Source organism: Macaca thibetana, chromosome 6 (assembly GCF_024542745.1).
Source record: "Macaca thibetana thibetana isolate TM-01 chromosome 6, ASM2454274v1, whole genome shotgun sequence".
NCBI classification, from domain to species: Eukaryota; Metazoa; Chordata; class Mammalia; order Primates; family Cercopithecidae; genus Macaca; species Macaca thibetana.
The window spans coordinates 165,989,746-166,009,348 of NC_065583.1; the positions used below are offsets into that span (position 1 = coordinate 165,989,746).

Genomic DNA, 19,603 nt, shown 5'->3' on the forward strand with positions numbered 1-19,603 from the left:
CCCTTTCTTCATAGGTGGAAGACCCTGAGGCACAGAGAGCTTCAGCAACTTGCCCACACACAGCCACACACACACACAAGCACATACGTAGGCACACATGTGCACAGGCACATGCACACACAGGCAGAACTGGGATTTGAACCCAAGATTCTGGCTCCAGCATCTGTGTTCTTAGCCGCTGCACAGCATTTCTGCTAAGAGGAAGCTTATTCTTTACATTCAAAGCTCTCATTTGAATAACAACCACCACAACAAAAATCTAAGGTTTTTCTGTTTCTCCTAAAAATACTTATTTGCAAATCATTCTGCAAAGATTTCTGCAAAAGTAATTCTGCTTTTGTAGTTTTACAAATGAAGAGTTCTAGAGACAGTGATGCAACAATCATAATAAATATGTCCTGTCATATTTTTTGGCAGTATTGCAAGTTAAAATGAACCTGTCTCAGCTTTGAGTTATTATGATTATTGCCACTTTTTATTGCTACATTAATCACCAAACATACTGAGAGGGATTAATGAAGTTAATTGTTTTTAGAAACTAAATTAAATGCAAGTGCTAATGCTGGGTGACTGAGCCCTGACATTGTGTGCTTATTTCAGTGGAGGAGTGGACAGGCTGCTCTGCAGGAGCTGCGGAAGACTTGATCATTTCAAATGTCACCTTGACATTCATCATTAGTTTTCTTTGTAGTTAGTTGCACAGCTCTTTTTATTTTTACTTTATGAACACATCTGTGAGTTATAGTTTAAAAGTTTTACGTGTGCCAAGTTAAAAAGATTCAGAGATCATTTTTAAATGGGCATCTGTATTATTGGTTCATCCTGCCTTAACAAAATACCACAGACTGGGTGGCTTAAACCACAGACATTTATTTCTCCCAGCTTGGGAGGCCGAAGTCCACGATCAAGGTGTCGGCAGCCCTGCTTTCTCCTGAGGCCTCTCTCCTGGTCTTGCAGACGGCACTTTCTTGCTGTTTCCTCACAGGCCATTTCTTTGTGTGTGCACATCCCCGGTGTCTCTTTCTCTTATAAAGACACCATTTCTATTATATTAGAGCCCTACCTCAATTCCTTATTTTAACTTGATTATCTTTTAAAGACCCTCTGTCCAAATACAATTGCAATTTAAGGGTATGTCAGGACTTCAACCTATGAATTTTGGGGGTATACTATTCAGCCCATAATAGTATCTTTCATCAATTTCTGATGAGTATGGGAAAGAGGTGGGATAGAGCGGGGAGGAAAATTAATTTTTAAAGAGCATTTAGTGGGACAGTTCTTCTAAGCTCTTCCTTGGGCCCAAAACATTCATAACTCTGAGATCCTATGCTTCAAGAGAGTGGAAAATGACCCTAAGGTGTAGATAATTGTATTTTCAGTCTCCATTTCTGATTGGGAGGCCAACTATGTAGGCTGGGAAATCTTAGATTAAAAAGCTGCCTGCAAATGGTAGTTCTCTTCTGTTTTGTCTTTGGCTTTTTGCTTTTTTAAAAAAATTTGACCTTGAAGTGAAAGGAATTCCTAGAAACCCAAAACGAAGAAAGAACTGAAATTCAGACCTTTAGCATGAGAGGTGGGCCCACAGGAGGCAGGGAATAGCCAAGGCTGGATGCTCAGAGGCCACACCCCTGGGGAAAGGGTGGAAGAGGGAAACCTGCCCAGTGGCCCTGGGAGGGCCAGGAAGCCGGGCTGTGTCAGCCTGGGCTCTACATGGGGACAGAAGTCTCCTTGAGAATTTGTAAACAAAGGTTTGCGTTTACATGAGTTCTGTTCATATTTGCACTGTTTGGCAATTTGTCTTCTGAGAAATCTGCCTTGAAAAGGATTTTCAGACACCCATACTCCTGACTTGACAAAAACACATGTAGCATCTCCCCAGAGGGTTGCTGTCATCACAGGCCCCATAAGATCCTTACTGGTAAAGCCCAGTGAAGACAGATTCCTCCTCCACAGTCTCCCAGGACAAGAGCAAGAATCCACAGACAAAAACAGACAGCAGAATTAGACTCCAGAGGACTTTAGAAAATCAAATAATTGGATATATAACTAAAATGATTATATAAAGGAATTGAACGCACAAGAAAAGAATAAGACCCCATCAAATACAGACCTAGTGAATTTGAGACAAAAGCTCTAGATTTTTTAAAAATGATTAAAAATACAATGATTAAAAATCAATTGATGGGATATAGAGCATATTTTTGAGAGAATTACTGAACAGGATTCTGTTTCCTTCTGCCCCAAGTAGAATCTCCTCTCTGTTGATAAGAGGTGCAGGCAGCGGGGAGATGTTAGTTCTAAACCCAAGCCAGCAGAGGAATGGTTTAAACACAGTTCTTTATTTTCCTTGCTCTCTTTTGCCCTTTTCTAACAGCCAGCTGCTGGGGCAGTGCTGGTCCTGGGAGCAAATGTCACCATCTCCCTCCAGTCAGGGGCTGACAGAGTCTTCCAGGGAAATGGAAGACCAGTAAACCTGAAGCATGTAAGCCCCAGGCTGCCCATTCTCCTTCCCGTTCATCAGCGGCATAAAGAAACTTGGCCTGGACTTTTGTGACTCAGCAGGGTCCACCCCAATTTAAAATGCCAGAGGACATGGTGTGGCAAGTTGACTGTATCATGATGTTAGCCATCTTGTGGCGGAGACTTGAAGGGTAAAGCTCTCAGTAAGGCCTGCACCCAGAGCCTCGGGGGCCAGTGACTGCAAGGAAAACAGCCCTGCTTTCTAGCCAGCACCCCACTCTCCCGAACACCTCTCTCTCAACAGTCTGAGGAGGTTTACCTCCTTTCTGCAGATGAAGCAGGGAATCTTTGAGAATCAGACTCTAGTCTGAGACCACATAGCTAAGGGCATGGAGGAACGTGCTGACCCCAAAACACATGCTGGTGGCTACCATGTGAGGCTGGCTTTTTGGATATAGGGGCAGCCAGCTTTTCCAAATTCCGTTCCATGGAACACTGTGGTCTTGATGGAGGATAACTGGTATTATACCAAAAAAAAAAAAAAAAAAAATTGTGTGGTCAGATAGGCTGGGGAGAGCCGGCATGCTCTATGCCTGCCGTAAGTCTTCCTCATGCAGGGTAGCACACTAAGGGCCAAGAAGGTCTCCCTTGGGGAAACCTATTTAATTTTGTTCAACCTAGCATTTCCCACTCTTATTAGATCCTAGGTCACCCTACCCCTTACAACACAGTATTAACATATTAGCCATAAAGGAATTGCAAATCAAACCACAATAAGAGACCACATCACACCCATTAGGATGGCTATAATTAAAAAGACACACAATAGCAAGTGTTGGGAACATGTGGAGAATTGGAACCCACACACTGGTGGGAATGTGAAATAGTGTGGAGGCTTTGGAAGACAGCTTGGTGGTTTTCAGAAGGATAAATTCAGAGTTACCATGTGGCCTGGCAGTTCCATTTCTCGGTATATACTCAAGGAAATGAAAACATATGTCCATACAAAAACTTGTGTATAACTTCTTCATAGCTGCATTGTTCATAATAGCCAAAAAAGTAGAAACAACACAAATGTCTAATTGACAAGTGGAGAGATACAATGTGATATATCCATGCAATAGAATATTATTTGACAAGAAGAGGAATGAGATACTTACATGTGCTATAACATGGAGGAACCTTGAAAATACGCTAAGTGCACGGAGCTAGTCACCAAAGGCCACATATTTTATAATTCCACTTATATCAAATGTCCAGAATAAGCACGTTCAGGTGACTGGCGGCCTGGAGTTGGGAGGGGTGGAATGGAGGGTGACTGTTCATGGGTGTGGGGTTTCTGTTTGGGGTGATGAAAATCTCCTAAAACTGATTATGGCAATGGTTGTACAATTCTGAATGCACTCAAAGCCATTGAATTACACCATTTAAATGAGTGAATTGTATTCTACATGACTTACGTATCAATAAAGCTGTTTTTTGAAACTAAGTTAACATTGGCCAGCAGTAGGCTTTCACAGCACAGTTTGGGTAAAGCTGCAGGAGAAGTTTTGTTGCCAATTGCCTGGGCTCTGTGAAGGCACAGTAGCTGTCCGATGTCACCCATCACCATATCACCCCATCAAAAACATCTTCGATATTTGAGAAGGTAAATTTCAGAGGGGAGGGTTGAGGTGAGCCCTTGTGTTGAGGCTGTGGAGAACTGAAAGCAGCAGCCATGCTCTTTGTGTAGTTTGTGCCCTGGTTACATGGCTGCTCTTACAAAATACTTGAAAGGTGACCAAATAGAAAAGCAAGAGCCTTGGAAAGTTTCTGAGCAGATCTATAGTAAGAGATTATGCTGAGTGCTGTATCATTTTGAATTTACCCCGACAGCCTTGACCTTCCCTAGTTAATCATTGTCATTGCCAGATTCTCCAGACTAACTTGTGGCCATTGAGCAACCAAAACCTTTCCAACTGGTCCCCCTGATCCACAGGCAGCCCCATTTCCACATTAATCCCACTCTGTCTGTTTTCATTTCAGTGAAAGCTGGTGGAATGCGAATTGTGCAGAAACACCCACATACTGGAGACACCAAAGAAGAGAAAGACAAGGATGACCAGGAATGGGAAAGCCCCAGGTGGGACGATGCTGGTGACTTGAGCATGTTTCCCAAAAACCGTATTCAGTTAAACGTTAACATTTGTTCTCTGTTCTATGATTCTGATAACTCCTGGGCTATGTGGGGCCCTGTTCTGTGTATTTTTCCCTTCCTAATCAGGAAGCCCGAGGGGGCTTTGTTCTCAGGGGAGAAATAGAGCCCCTAGAGGTCCTCTTCCCTGACCAGTTCCCACGAGCCCACCCTGTTCCCACCCCACATCCAGGGCTGGTGCCCCGTCTGTCTGCACAGTTAGAGACCTACCTCCACCTGTCCAGGTGCCTGGGTGTAGCCAGTGTGCCTTCCTTCCCAGAAGCCAGGGCAGGCCAAGCCAAGCAGGAGCAACTGCCTGTGGCCCCTTCGTTTTCTGATGGTGGACACAGCTGCCCGCCACCCTCTCCCCAAGGCTAGACCACCAGAGTGGACAAAGCAGGCAAATTCTTGCACCTGTGAGTCTTTTGTACTCCAGATTTCTGTTGTCATTCTAGAGAAACAAATACTAACAATTTCTGGGCAGTAGTTTGCAACTTAGGCTTCCATACTGAAATCACATGGAGACCCTTGAGAATTGCCACACTGGTTGAACCTCAGGGGTGGACCTGTCTGTCTGTGGAGCCGGGGCAAAAACTTCTGATTTAAGAATGGTTAAAGCATTTCCTCCCTCAGATCATCAGCCAGATCTAGAATTACAAGGCCATGCCCTTATGAGGACTGGGTGTCCTTATATGATACCTCTGCTCCCAACCCTCCTGGGGCCTGCACAGGGGTCTCCTTGCAGACCCCTCCTCCCACACTCAACACCTATTTTCCGTAAAGGTTCAGATTTCCAGTTGGGTTCAGGGAGCTTGAAAGGAATCCATTTCCCTCGACTTTGCAATACGCAAACAGGCACCACTAACACACCTCTGCAGGAACTCGTCCACATAGAAGAAAACACTAGAGCTCTCTACTTATAGCTTGTCTCCAGATGATGTCTCGGCCAGAAGAGGAGAGGGTGTGGAAAGGGAAAGAGGCTGTGGAAAGAAGCTAACCTTGATTCCTGCGGATTAGGTGCATGCTTTTATTTCATTTCATTCCAGCAATCCTGAATAGTAGGTGGTATTCTCCCCAGTTTGTGCATGAGGAAAAAGAACCCCAAAGAGGATATCAGCTTGCCCGTATCATGCATCTTGCTAGGTAATGGAGCAGGAATTTCAACCCAGTTCTCATGCAGTGTTCAGTGGGCTGGGCTTCCAAATGGGTACTTGCCAAGAGCAGGCACCCACATGAGGAAGTGGTACATGTTCTTGGTAACCCTGCCTGTCTGCTTCTAAGTAGCCTTCCCCATTGAGTATTGTCTATAAAACCTCAAGACAGTATGAGTTATGGAGCGGCCATGTGAGGGAAGGACAGCATTTTGGGTGACGTTTCTGAGTGATTATTAGTGATTATTGTCCATTTTAAATCATGAGATTAGCAGTGTAAAGATTCAGTCCCAGTTCTGGTTTTAAAAGAAGGCAGTTTAAAGAAAGTGCTAGAATTTTCCGGGCATGGTGGCTCACGCCAGTAATCCCAGCACTTTGGAAGGCCGAGGTGGGTGGATCACTTGAGGTCAGGGGTGCGAGACCAGCCTGGCCAACATGGGGAAACCCTGTTTCTACTAAAATACAAAATCAGTCAGGTGTGGTGGCATGTGCCTGTAATCCCAGCTACTCGGGAGGCAGGAGAATCACCTGAACCCGGGAGGCGGAGGTTACAGTGAGCCAAGATCGTGCTACTGCACTCTAGCCGTGGCAACAGAATGAAACTCCCATCTCACAAAAAAAAAAAAAGAAAACACTAGAATTATTTTTCTCATTGACTGTGTTCACAAAGCTGTGTTTGGAACATAACAGCATTAGCAACTCTCCTATAAGTTCCCAGTTGTATATCTGAAAGTCTTACAGCCCAGCTTATTTTGGAATGGAGAAATTTGGGGGTTTAGGAGGATAATACTGCTTTTAGGAGAATAAAACCTTGCACATACCACATAGCACCCCCAGTGGGGTCTGAGGCAGCATATTGTAATCTGTATGTGATGTTCAAACCGAATTAGATAATTTTTTTAAATTTAGGGACTCATGTCACTTCAGGTTAAGTTTTGCCTCAGTATAACTTTTAGGAAACCTTCCATTTTCCGAGCATTCTTGAGTTTGGGAATTGAGGCTAAGAGTGTGTAAGCTTGTAGTAATTTCCCTCTAAGAAACCTGGGGTGTCGTTGCCCTTCTTCAGAACAACCTGTTTCCCTAAGGAAGAAAGAGGGCAAGAGATAACGCCTTGCCTGGAAGAAAGAGTCCTGGAAAGTTAATGAAACACATGCTTTTCTTGGTGAGTTTAAGTGGAATAAGGTCCCAACAGCTAGTTCCCTGCCTAACACAGTGTCAATACAATGAGAGGTAGGAATTTATTAGCAAGTTTAGAAATAAGGACAGAACAGCCCACTCGTTTTCTTTGTATTGATTTTTTTCATGAGTTGAAATGTAGCTTTTCTAGAAGATGAGCAATTTAAATAAATAAGCCAGAGGATGAACGGTTGAAGAAGAAAGATGGAGCACCCCAGCACTGTAGATTGTAGCATCTTATTTACCTTAAAGATTTGTTCTCTATCTCTAGAGAACCAGATATTTTGAAGCAGGCCCACTGCAGGGTATGGTTTGCAAAGCACATCAGCAAGGCTTTTGTTGATATTGTTCCCTGCAGCCAAATTGCTAGGATACATTCCTGATGAGTGTGTTAGCACTTGTCCTCTTGACTTTGGCTTGGCTGTTTACTGCTGTGGGTTAAACAACTTGACACAGCATTTACAGAATGGGGTAAGCCTGTGTATACTCTTCAGCTATTGATGTAAGGTGCCAAAATAGCCCTTTCTAACACACTCCACCAGGCCTGGTACTCTGTGTAATAGTTTACTTTTACCACCGTGCACTCGCACTCCCCATTTCTCTGGTGGGCTGATTGAATAATCATAATTAATAATCATCATCACTCATTCTTACAGAGTGCAATGAGCTTGGCCCTGTTCTAACTGCTGTGTTCATATTAATTCATTTGGTCTGTGCTACTACTCACTTTGTCATCATCCCTATCTCAGAGCCGGTTATTATTGGCCATTACTCCCATTCTGAATTACTACTCTCTCTTCAACAGCTCTGAGAGTGAAGTGACTTTTCCAAGGGCACATGGTAAGTGGCAGTGCCAGCATTCCAGCGCTGGTGGCAGTTTCCGGATTCCCTACGCTCCTCCACAAGGCTTTGCTTACCCATTGAGCTCTTGTTTTGGCTGGGCACTTGCTAAGTGCTTCACGTTGGATTTAATGCTCATTGCACCCATAAGTTGGTATTACTGTGCCCATTATAGAGATGAAGAAAGCAAGGCTTAGGGAGGTTTCCAACCTAATGATATGTAATCAGTCATTGGCCTGGCCAGGGTTTAGCCTTGAGTCTGTCTTGATTTGGAAGCCCTTGCCGCTGATATGTCACATAAGTCCCTGGATCCACAGAGACTACAATCCTGATCTCTGTGTAAATGAAACTTATTGATTCTGGGGTTGCCCATAACCTTGTCTATGCTCCTGAAACCCATAATCCTACCCTTTTCATGCCTCACCATCAGTAGATGCTCTAATTATCACTTTACAGTAAGGTTTCAGGGGACTGGACTGGTTTTACTTTAGGTATGGAAAAGCCTACTTAATTGCAGAATGTATAAAACACTTAATTATCCTCTTGGAAATGTCTTATGGCATATGTGACTTTCCTATCCACATTACGCTGATCCTAAAGTTTTGTATTTTTTAATTTTGATCCCAGTGTTGTTCAGATATGAAAATGAGTACCTAACACCAAATGCCAGTTTCCTCCTTAGCCATAGATGTACATTTGCAACACTTCCTTTTCCTTGCCAGACATTTAAGACTAGTTTTAAATTTACTGACTCATCTCTGGTGGCTTCCTTCCCCATTAATTGGAAAATCAAGTACTGATTACAGAGAAAAGGGACAAATGAAAGATGAAAGATGTTATTGTGTTGACAGGAAAAAAAGCCCTGCAACTTTTACTAGTAGTTATTTTTCTTGCAATTGTTTATGCAACTCTTATTCCCTTGAATCTTGTAGTTTTCCACAGACTTAAACATAATTTCTTATGCTTCCGAGTTGTTTTGAGAAGCTGTGTTAAAAAAAAAATAGAGCCAAAATGTGAAAATGCTGCCAAAGAATTTCCATCAACCTGAGTTCTAGTTACTGGTGGCTCTTCATGTCCAGGAAGAGTAATAGCCTTCATTATTATTAGCTAATACTTCCCTGTGTGGCTGCTTGGTTCCATCTCAGAGCTGACCCAATTAAGGAAAGTGGTGGTTTTCAAGCCTTTTGTCAAGTGTCATAGATGAAGTAGCCAGTTTCATTATGTAAAGGAGAGACCGCAGACATAGAATGGACTTCAGGAGTCAGGGTTCACTACAGAAAACAGTTGAATGTCAAACAGTTACTGACATTCTGCCATAAACTGGGCTTGGTACAAGATATGAAGAAGGAATGGGTAACAGAAGGGGTAAACCAGAAAAGAACAGGTTTGGTCACTGACAAGTGGTGGATAGGAAAGGAGTGGAAGGAAGGGAGAAACTGGAATGGGGAATAAGGAACAGTTCTTCCCTGAGCTTGGCTTTTTGCATAGTTCTGACCTAGAACCACGGCACTGTTTCACATACCTGACGAGTAAGCCAACAATGCACATCAACCAAGAGGTGGGAGGGACCCAAAATGGCACACAAGCACTGAGGGATTGAAGGGAGTGGGAAATGCAATTGCTTGATGTAACCAAATTGAGGGGAGTGGGAGTTATTAAGTAACTTTGGAAAACAACATTTTTAAGTGGTTACTATAAGGCCAAAGACAATAAAGAACTATGCATAAATGGTGTATTTCAGTTAGTAAACAGGCCTCTTAAAGGGCATGGTTTAGCAATTCTGAAATTGCCTTATGTGAATACTAGGATTCAGCAAACAAAGAGCGAAGTTCCTCACTGTCAGAGAAAGAGGTTACAAATAGGAAAGGGAGAAGATCGAAATGAACTTGGTGCTGTTGGATGGGAACTGGAAGTATCTGTATGAACATATGGTTTGGATAGATGGACGGATGGATGGATGGTAGATACAAACATACCTATACAGATATACAGAAATGAATATGGATAAGAGGGTTAGTGTCATACCTGTATTTCCTAGCTTTGTTCACTGAGAGGGCCTGAAGAACTGACACCCATGCAGCCATAAGCATCCCTGGGGCCCAGATTGTGGTGTCTAAACACCATTCCCCAGTCAGAGGAACCAGGGTTCCTTGGAGAAGTAGTTGATTCCAGGCCACGACAGGAAAAATACTAGATGAGCCTGGAATACACTGTAGTGCCAGAACATAAGGAAGTTCTCCAGAAAGGTTTGGGGCAGGGCAGAATGTTACAGAAGCCCAGCTGAAGGATCTCCTTATATGGCCTTAGCTGGAATAATTTGCAACAAAGTCATAGTATTGGGTTTTTGTTTGTTGTTTTTTTTTTTTTTTTTTTTTTTTTGAGATGGAGTTTCACTCTTGTTGCCCATGCTGGAGTGCAGTGATGTGATCTCAGCTCACTGCAACCTCTGCCTTCCAGTTTCAAGCGATTCTGCTGCCTTAGCCTCTGAGTATTTGGGATTACAGGCACCCGCCATCACGTCCAGCTAATTTTTTTTGTATTTTTAGTAGAGATGGGGTTTCACCATGTTGGCTAGGCTGGTCTCGAACTCCTGACCTTGTGATCCACCTGCCTTAGCCTGCCAAAGTGCTGGGATTACAGGCATGAGCCACCGGGCCTGGCCGATAGTGTTAGATTTTAACCGATACGGTAAAATAAATATCCATGAGTCCATACTGATATAAATAATTGAATTAATAAGCCAGGAGAACAGATAGCTATTTTTTGTAGAAGAACTCCAGTTACTTAATGTGTAAGAAAGGAGGTAACTAGAATATCACCAGGAGGCGAACAGCACAGTAATTGTTGTAGACAAGATCCACTGATGGATGTCAGAATTAATGGGTAAAAGTTTGAGGAAAAACCCGGTATTTATGTAGTCAACAGGATATTTGCATAGTCTCAAAGTATCTTCCCCAATATATTTGTTAATTACAAAACAAAATGAAAAGAGTGTCTTTACCGTGGAAGCCATGAGAAGCACATTGTGTACAGTATGAAAACGGAAACAAGGCAGAGCACCACCTTCAGCCTCAACTGGGAAAATGCAGGTTGATTGTCACAAAAAATACTATAAAAAGCCTTTGCTGCTCTACCTGTGTCTGTGACTGACCATGAAGGTGCAACGTGTGTTTGATTTTGGGGTTACAAATAAATTTTAGCAAGTAGGCAAGTTTACAAAAATGGAATACATAAATAGTAATGATGGACTGAACTTATTGTCTCGCCCTTTATAGAACAGCTTTGCCAACCCTCATTTTAACTTAGTCTGCCTTCAAAAACTAGTCTACTACTTTATAAACAACTTAAGAAACTTACAACAGTATACTTCTAATTACCACTCTACCCACTTTGTGTTTTATCATATACTTCTACCAGTACTATAAAAAATAATGTGCTGGTGATTACTTGACTCCTGGCCTTCCAAGAAAAAAATGTTAAAAGCCCCAATTTGTAGCATTTGTTATTTTTATAGTGTGAATACTCCTACCACAGCCACCCCTCCCCCCCCACAACCTGCTTTTTTTTGAGATAGGGTCTCATCTTGCCACTCAGGCTGGATTGCAATGGCATGATCCTGGCTCACTGTAGTCTCAACTTCCTGGGCTCAAACGGTCCTCCCATCTCTGCCTCCCAAGTAGCTAGGACTAGAGGTGTGCACCACCACACTCAGCTAATTTTTAAATTTTTTTTGTAGAGACCAGGTCTCACCACATTGCCCAGGCTGGTCTCAAATTCTCAAGCTCAAGCAATCCTCCTACCTCAGCCTCTCAAAGTGCTGGGATTACAGGCATGAACCACTGCACCCAGCTACAGCCAATTTTAAACTAACAACATGACATCACTAAACATAGACTTGTGAAGGCATGTATGTGAACAGTCAGCTCTACATGCCAGTGTCAGTCAGCTCCAACACACCACTGACTACAACTTCCACTTATATTGTTACTGTTTTTAATAGTAGCCTTTTAAAGATGTTTAAAGAAAGATAGATATGAAATATCTTTTAAAGATTCATTATGTGCATCTAATGTTCATTCTGTCTGGTGTCCTTTCTTTCTTCCCACCAGGTTTCTATCTGTTTTATTCTCTTTCTGAAAATATTTGTGATAGTAAATGTCTGCTGGAGATGAATTCTTCCAGGTTTTGTCTTTCCAAAAATGTCTTCGTTTTGCTTTTACTTTTGAAAGATGTTTTCACGGCCGGGTAAGGTGGCATTCCATTTTTTCTGGCTTCCATTGTGTACAGTGAGAAGTCAGCCGTAATTCTTGTCATTTTTCTCTGTACGTAATGTTTCTGTTTACCTATGGTTACTTTCAAGATTTTCTCTTTATTTCTGTTTTTCAACAGTGTGTTTGTGATGCACCAAGTTTGGTTGTCTTTGTATGTATCTTACTTTCACTGAGTATTTTTGATCTATGATTTGGGGTCATCAGCTTGGAAAAATTGTTGGCCATTGTCTTTTCAAAAATTTCTTTGCTTCATTTTTCTCTTCTTTTTTTGAGACTCCAGCTATACCCGTATTAAACCATTTGATATGTTCACAGGCCTCAGATGCTCTGTTTTTCTCCCCTTTGCCACTGACTCCTTTTTCCTCTTTTATTTCAGTGTAGATGGTTTCTTTTGAACCTGACTCTTTTCTCTTGTGCCCAGTGTGGTGATAAGTCCAGTGAAAGAATTCTTCATCTCTGATATCCTGTTTTTCATTTCCACTTCCATTTGGCTTTTAAAAATACATAGCTTCCATTTCCATGCTGAAACTTTCTGTCTTTTCACACGTATTTGTCACAGTTATTTTAAATCTTCATCTGATGGGTCTGACATCCAGGCTTGGTCCTTTGTTCTGTTAACTGTTCCTTTACAATGGGTCACATCACTTCTTTGAGGGTCTTTTAATTTTGAACTAAAGTAAAACCTGGTGTGTAAAAGAATGACAGAGACAGAAATAACACTAGAAGCTGAAGTAAATAATATTTACATCAGTCCAGAAAACAGCATGCTTTTCTGTTCAAACCCATTCGTGTGTGTGTGTGTGAATTTAGTATTTATCGTTGAACCGGGTCTGGGCTGTGTTTCTGCTTTAGTTAGACTGAAGACTTCACAAACATCAAATTAATTGAAGGTAGGATTATAACCTTCCCACTTGTAGTGGCTTAGGATATGAGTGCCTCGAAGGTGTGTCTATTTTCCTGCCCTGCCGTTGGACTTCAGCAGGCTCTGTGTGTATGCTGAGCCTTGTGGGTAAGAGCCTTTCAATTCCCCCATCCCTTTCCAACCAAGGTGGGCCTCTGCTTAGTCCTGGGTGAGGCCTAGAGTGCCAGTGGGAATCATAGTATTTGCCTCATGTGATTATAATTCACTGGTCAATTAGACAACATGTAAAAACACCTCAACCATCTCAGTCACATATTAAGTGATAGCTGTTATTACATCTGTGGGAATTTTTAAAACTTTTTATTTTGAAATAACTTCAGACATACAGAAAAGTTGCCAAAAAAAAGGACTAAAAAAATCCCATCTACCCCTTACCATATTCTCCATATGGTAGAATTTCCTCCCATTTCTTACCCTCACATATGCCTAAATCTACATCTGTCTGTTTATACGAACTTTCTTCTGAAGAGCCCTTTTACTCTGGAATACTTTAGTGTATGTTTACTAAAAGCAAGTACTGTATAATTATCAAAATCAGGAAACTAACATTGAAACAGTAGTGTTGCCTAATCTACAGACTCTTCAGACTTGGCCCGTTTTCCCACTACTGCCACAAATTTCAGCCCAGGATAATACCTTCATTCAGTGATATCTCTTTAGTCGCCTTTAATCTAGAACAGTTGTCCAGCTTTTTAAAATCTTTCATGACCTTAACATGTTTGAAGAGCATAGGTCATTTATTTGTAGGATGTTCCTCAGTTCAGTTTTTCTGATGTACCTCCACGATTGAATTCATGTCCTGCTTTAAGGGCAGGGACCGCACGAAGCGAGGTCTTGTCCTCCACTCCCCATCTCATGGCCAGTGGTGCTAGCTTTGATCATTAGGTTAAGATGGCATCTGCCAAGTTTCTCCTCTATCAGTTTACTATTTTACCCTTTGTAATTCATACGTATCTCACGGGGGAATACTTTGCAACTCTATTGGTATCGTGTTTCTCATCAAACTTTCGCCTGCTACTTTGAGCACTCACTGATGATGCTTGCCTGAAACAGTGACTACTGTAGAGATACTGTATTTATTTCCCAGGGCTGCCTTAACAAAATGCCACAACCTGGGTGGCTTCAAATAACACATTTGTCATCTCAGTTCTGGAGTCCAGAAGGCTGAAAGCAAGGTGTTGGCAGGTTGGTGGCTTCTGAGAGCTGTGGGAAGCATGTGTTCCATGCTGCTCCATTGCTGGTGGTTTCCAGCAATCTCTGGCATCCCCTGGCTTGTAGATGCGTCACTCCAGTCCTGTGCCTTTACATGGTTTCTCCCTTTGTCTCTTTACATCGTCTTTCCTCTTTGCATGTCTCTGTGTCCAAATTTCCCCTTTTCATAAGGATGCTGGTCATACTGGATTAGGATCCATCCTGATGACTTCATTTTAACTGGATTAATAAAGATCCCATTTCCAAATAAGCTCACATTCTGAAGTGCTGAGAGTTAGGATTTCAACATGCCTTTTTTGGAAGACGCAAGTCAACCCGTAGCAGATGCCAAATGGTGATCTATGGCAATTTTTAATGGTTCTCATTATTATCATTGTTAAGATAATAAACAGAAAATTTTAAACTTCAGTGAAAAGATGGCCCAGCCATGTGCCAGCTTAAATCTCAGGCCTGTATGCCTGGAAATTTTTATCTTTGAGCCATGATTTGCATGTTTGAACTTTAAGCCGTTTGGTGAACCAATTTCGACATCACCCTTAAGTTCCAGTGTCACCTTTTGTATCCAGGCTAGTTGTCAGCTGCCTTTTAAAAGGGGCGTGTCCCTGTTCTCTATGATGTGGGTGGAGATTTCAGCAGACCAGGGATGCTGAGCGCCAGCCAGCTGTCAGCTCCAGTGTGTGTTTGTTTGTTTGTTTGTTTGTGTTGCGACAGAGTCTCGCTCTGTTACCCAAGCTGGAGTGCAGTGGCGTGATCTCGGCTCACTGCAACCTCCACCTCCCAGGTTCAAGTGATTCTCCTGCCTCAGCCGCCCGAGTAGCTGGGATTACAGGCTACATGCCATGCCTGGGTAATTATTGTACTTTTAGTAGAGGCGGGGTTTCACCGTGTTGGCCAGGCTGGTCTCAAACTCCTGACCTCAGCTGATTGCCTGCCTCTGCCTCCCAAAGTGTTGGGATTACAGGCATGGGCCACCGTACCGGGCTCAGCTCCAATATTGTGAGTGCCCCGTGCTGGCAGGCAGGGCCCACCACTTGCCAGCAGCAGCTGACCCAGGTGCTGGAGTGCCGTGGGCCACACAGCCCTGCCCTGGCCAAAGGCAGAGCCGCAACATGGCCTGGGCCCTGAGCGACATGGAATGTCTGTTTGAGGGGTAACTGCTTGTCACTGCTTATGGACTGAGATGCCTCTTCCAGGGAGAAGCTGTATGGAAGGCACAGCAAGACCCCCAGAATAAAAAGCAGTCCTGATTTCATGGCAGCATAAAATAGTAACAAATAGCGCATCTGCCCTGAGAAGGAGAATCAGGAAGATTCCCGTTGCTGTTGGGCAACTCTTCCTGTCGGGTTTGTCAGACTGAGACTCAGAGACCAAGGCTGTAGGCAAAATGGAGCATTGCTGAAGTGTCACAGATTATGTGCCAGCAGGGGAGTGGTAAAAGTAAGCGTTTTGCCTGTGGCAACTTGGGCAGCAGAAAGTTGACAGAACAAGCACAAGCCCTCAAACCCCCTGACGGCAGCCGAGTCTGCTGGCAGCATCCACTGCGTGTGAAGCCCCATGCAGGATGACATCTGCGCAAGCGAGGCTGCCCAGGGAGAGCTGGCACCTGGCAGCCTCTCCAGAGGCTGCAGGCTGTCCAATGGCAGCATCGAGATTGCCATTAGGACAAACCCACTCTCATCTCCACCCAGGTTAGAGTGGGCAGAACTTCCGGGCAGGCCGGCTGCCTCTCCGCCGAGAAGCAGCACATTTGTTTTCCTAGGGCTCCCATAACAAAGTTCCACAAACTGGGTGGTTTGAAAACAGAAATGTAGCGTCTCACAGTTGTGGAGGCCAGAAGCTTGAGATCAAGGTGTCGGCAGGACCACACTCCCTTTGCCGGCGCTGGGGAAGGTCTGTCGCGGGTTCTCCCAGCTTCTGGTAGTGCTTGGCTGGTGGCAGCCTCACTCTGCTGCCTTTGCCTGACGTTCTCCCTGTGTGCCTGTCTGTGACCAAACTTCCCCTTTTTATAAAGACACCCTCCCCATTGGATTAGGGGCTCGCCTTTCTCCAGTATGACCTTTTCTTAACTAATTACATCTGCAACAACCTTGTCTAGATAAGGTCATGCCCTTAAGTACTGAAGCCTAGGATCTCAACCTATGTTTCTTGGGGAAACGTAAATTCAACCCACAACAAGCAAGCAGCACCTTGTGACACTAGCCATCAGCTGGCAGTTCCCGGCTCTGTGGGCATCCCAACAGCAAAGACAGCACGGTAATTTGTTAACTGTGATGCTTACACGGTAAATGATTCTCTCTTCCCCTGTGCCAGTGTTTACTGTTGCCCAGGCTGAGCACTGCAGCAGCCTGCTTTCCTGACCAGGGGCATGCTGTGTACGGTGGTGTAGCCCCAAATTTGATCACACACTCCATCAATTAAGAAAAATGTTTTCTGGCTGGGCGCGGTGGCTCACGCCTGTAATCCCAGTACTTTGGGAGGCCGAGGCGGGCGGATCACGAGGTCAGGAGATCAAGACCATCCTGGCGAACACGGTGAAACCCCGTCTCTACTAAAAATACAAAAAAATTAGCTGGGTGTGGTGGCGGGCGCCTGTAGTCCCAGCTTCTAGGGAGGCTGAGGCAGGAGAATGGCGTGAACCCAGGAGGCGGCGGAGCTTGCAGTGAGCCGAGATCGCGCCACTGCACTCCAGCCTGGGCGACAGAGCGAGACTCCATCTCAAAAAAAAAAAAAAATGTTTTCTGCATGCATCCCCAATATATGTATATTCATTTTAAAAGTATACATGTGCACTACACTGCCATTAGATAAGTTATGAAACATACACAAAATGGATGGTAAGATATTTGATAAAGATGAAATAAGCAATATTTTAAATGTCTTGCTATTTCTAGTGACTATCATTAGCTAATCTCAAGGTCCAGATACCCTGGAGATGGGATTTCTCGTTAATAATTCAGGATGTAAATCTAAATTTCGAATGGGCTTCCAGGCAATTTTAGGTTTTGTGGGGGAGAGCTGCTGCTTGTCAGATGTGATTGGGTCGTTGACATTTGTAACATGGAGACCAATGACAACAGGTAGGAGCGCTTCTCTTTGCTTATGTTCACTTGTGCTTGTATTGCGATTAACTTCAGCCTCCAGAGGTTATTTTTTCAGGAATTTTGTTTAAGCCACTTGTCCATTTTGTAAAAGTCAGCTTAAATTCACTCTAAATTCAACATCTGAGCACAGTTTGAGGCACTTGGGATATATTCAGGATGATACTAGAGAATTGAACTCATTACCCCGTTAACCAGATGGAGTCATGGATATGTTGCAAGACACTGAAAGCAAGTGAAGGGCATGGAGGCCTGTGGGTGGCGGCCCCGCTGCTTCCCCGGGAGCTCTCAGGACCAGGAGGCTGGTGAGGGACAGTCTGCCTGGGGGCCACATAGTAAATAGTGGCAAAGCTTAATTCATTTTGTTTCTTTAGATAAAAAATAAATGTGAATAGAATATATCTTCATGTTTAGCTCATTTTCCCAGCTAAATAATTGCCTTCTTAAGCACAAGGGACTGCCTTAATCATAGATTAATTCATCATGGCCCAATACCACTTTTGCTGTTGTATATAATAGAAATTAAACATTTCTCCCAACACCTGTGGATATGTGTATTTTAGCATGATCAGCAGAAATTACACTGTGAGCATTTTAAGGAGTTTTGCCCAGAATCGCCCTATGAACACAGAGTAATAGCACTGTCAGGATTCCCAGTGAATGTCGCCCGATTCCTCCTCTCCTGGAGGTGGACGCCAGAGAAAGGCTTGAGGCTGGCAGGCAGTGAATCAAAGCCTCGCCACGGAGAGATGGAGCATATGGGTACCCATATGTCACGAGATCCTGGCTGAACTCCTTAGATTTGGGAATGAGAAAGAAAGTGCGGGCGGCCAGGTTTTCCTCCGGGGCCAGTGGCTGCTGGTAATAGGCTTTGAGACAGTGTTTGTACAACATCTGGCTACATAACGGATGTGGAAACCAGGTGTGATTTATGAGCTTCCGAATGGCCCCTTCCTGCTGTCTCTCCTTCCACAGGTCCCAGCCTCCTTCTAAGATTGTCATACTCCCATCTACACCGGCAGGGCTCTTTTGATCTGATGGGAGGAGGGAAGAAAGGAAATGGGGCTATCAGTTCTCCCTTCCAGGCTCTGCTCTGTGCGTCTGCACTGCAGTCAGCCTGTTGGAACGGACGGCTCTTTTGTTTTTATGGTGTGACTCAAAAGGTTGCACTATTTATCAGGAGTGTTTTCTTATTACATAAACATATGAACTGAATTTAAATCAACTCTCCAGTGCTTGGATTTTATAGAATGAAATATGTAATAATAACCATATCAAAGTAAGAGCCCTTATTGAGTTTATTACATTAAAATGACTAGGCCTGAAGTTTTTAAATCCTTTTTATCTAAATAAGCCCTGTTGACTTCAATTGTCTCAGAAGGCATAGCACTCAGAAAACACTTGGTGAATCAGTAATAATCATCTTGGACTTTGATTCTCTAAAGATAATATAGTCAATTAACTTTATTACTTCTTATTTTCCAGTTGGTGAAAAAAAGTGAATGCAATAGTAGCCATGTTGGGGAAGAAAATTCTTTATCCTCACATGTTCTGTTGGGCCTTCCCTTCTCTCTAGGCAGGATGTTTACTTTGATTTTTGTGCACATCCCCTAAGGCAGGACTGTAGTCATTACTGTAGAATAATATGGGCTGGAGTATCAAGGGTGGTGTTCTACTCAAGGGATTCTCATAGAATCAGCAGCTTTAGAGTTGGACATAACCTGAGGATCACTTAATCCAGGTGCTCCTAAGTGGGGGCCTTGAGAGGTGAGAAGTCAGATTTTGCTAAAGATCCAGAAGGATCTAGATACCAAAAGTGAAACATATATCGGGTAGCAATCCACAAAGTGTTTTGTGTTAAAAATTGGCCCTTGTCCTCTTCTGGGCATATATCGAAAGCAACAGGGTCACCAAGAGATATTTGTACACCCGTGCTCATAGCAGCACTGTTCACAGTAGCCAAGAGGTGGAAACGACTCAACGTGCCCATCAACAGATGAATGGAGAAACAAAATGTAGGGTACACACACGCACACACACAGGAATATTATTCAACCTTTAAAAAGGGGGAAATCCTGTCATATGCCACATCATGGGGGAACCTGGAGGTCATTATGCCAAGTGAAAGAAACCAGCTACCAAAGGAAAAATACTGCATGATTCTATGTATGTGCGGTATCCAAAGTAGTCAGACTCATAGATACAGAAAGTTAGAATGGTGCTTACCAGGGACTTGGGGAAGGGGGAATGTGGATTAGTGTTTAATGTGTACAAAGTAGCAGATTTGCAAGATGAAAAAG

General features: G+C 43.5%; 1 protein-coding gene across 3 annotated transcripts in view; it reads left to right on the forward strand.

The window, feature by feature from the left end:
* DAP (death associated protein) overlaps positions 1-19,603 on the forward strand; it is an 840,643-nt gene that overhangs the window by 772,460 nt on the left and 48,580 nt on the right. For all 3 annotated transcript variants that reach the window (XM_050794086.1, XM_050794087.1, XM_050794088.1), the window contains exon 3: positions 4,486-4,582. In XM_050794086.1, coding sequence (XP_050650043.1) covers positions 4,486-4,582 — 97 coding nt within the window. The remainder of the gene's footprint in view (positions 1-4,485; positions 4,583-19,603) is intronic.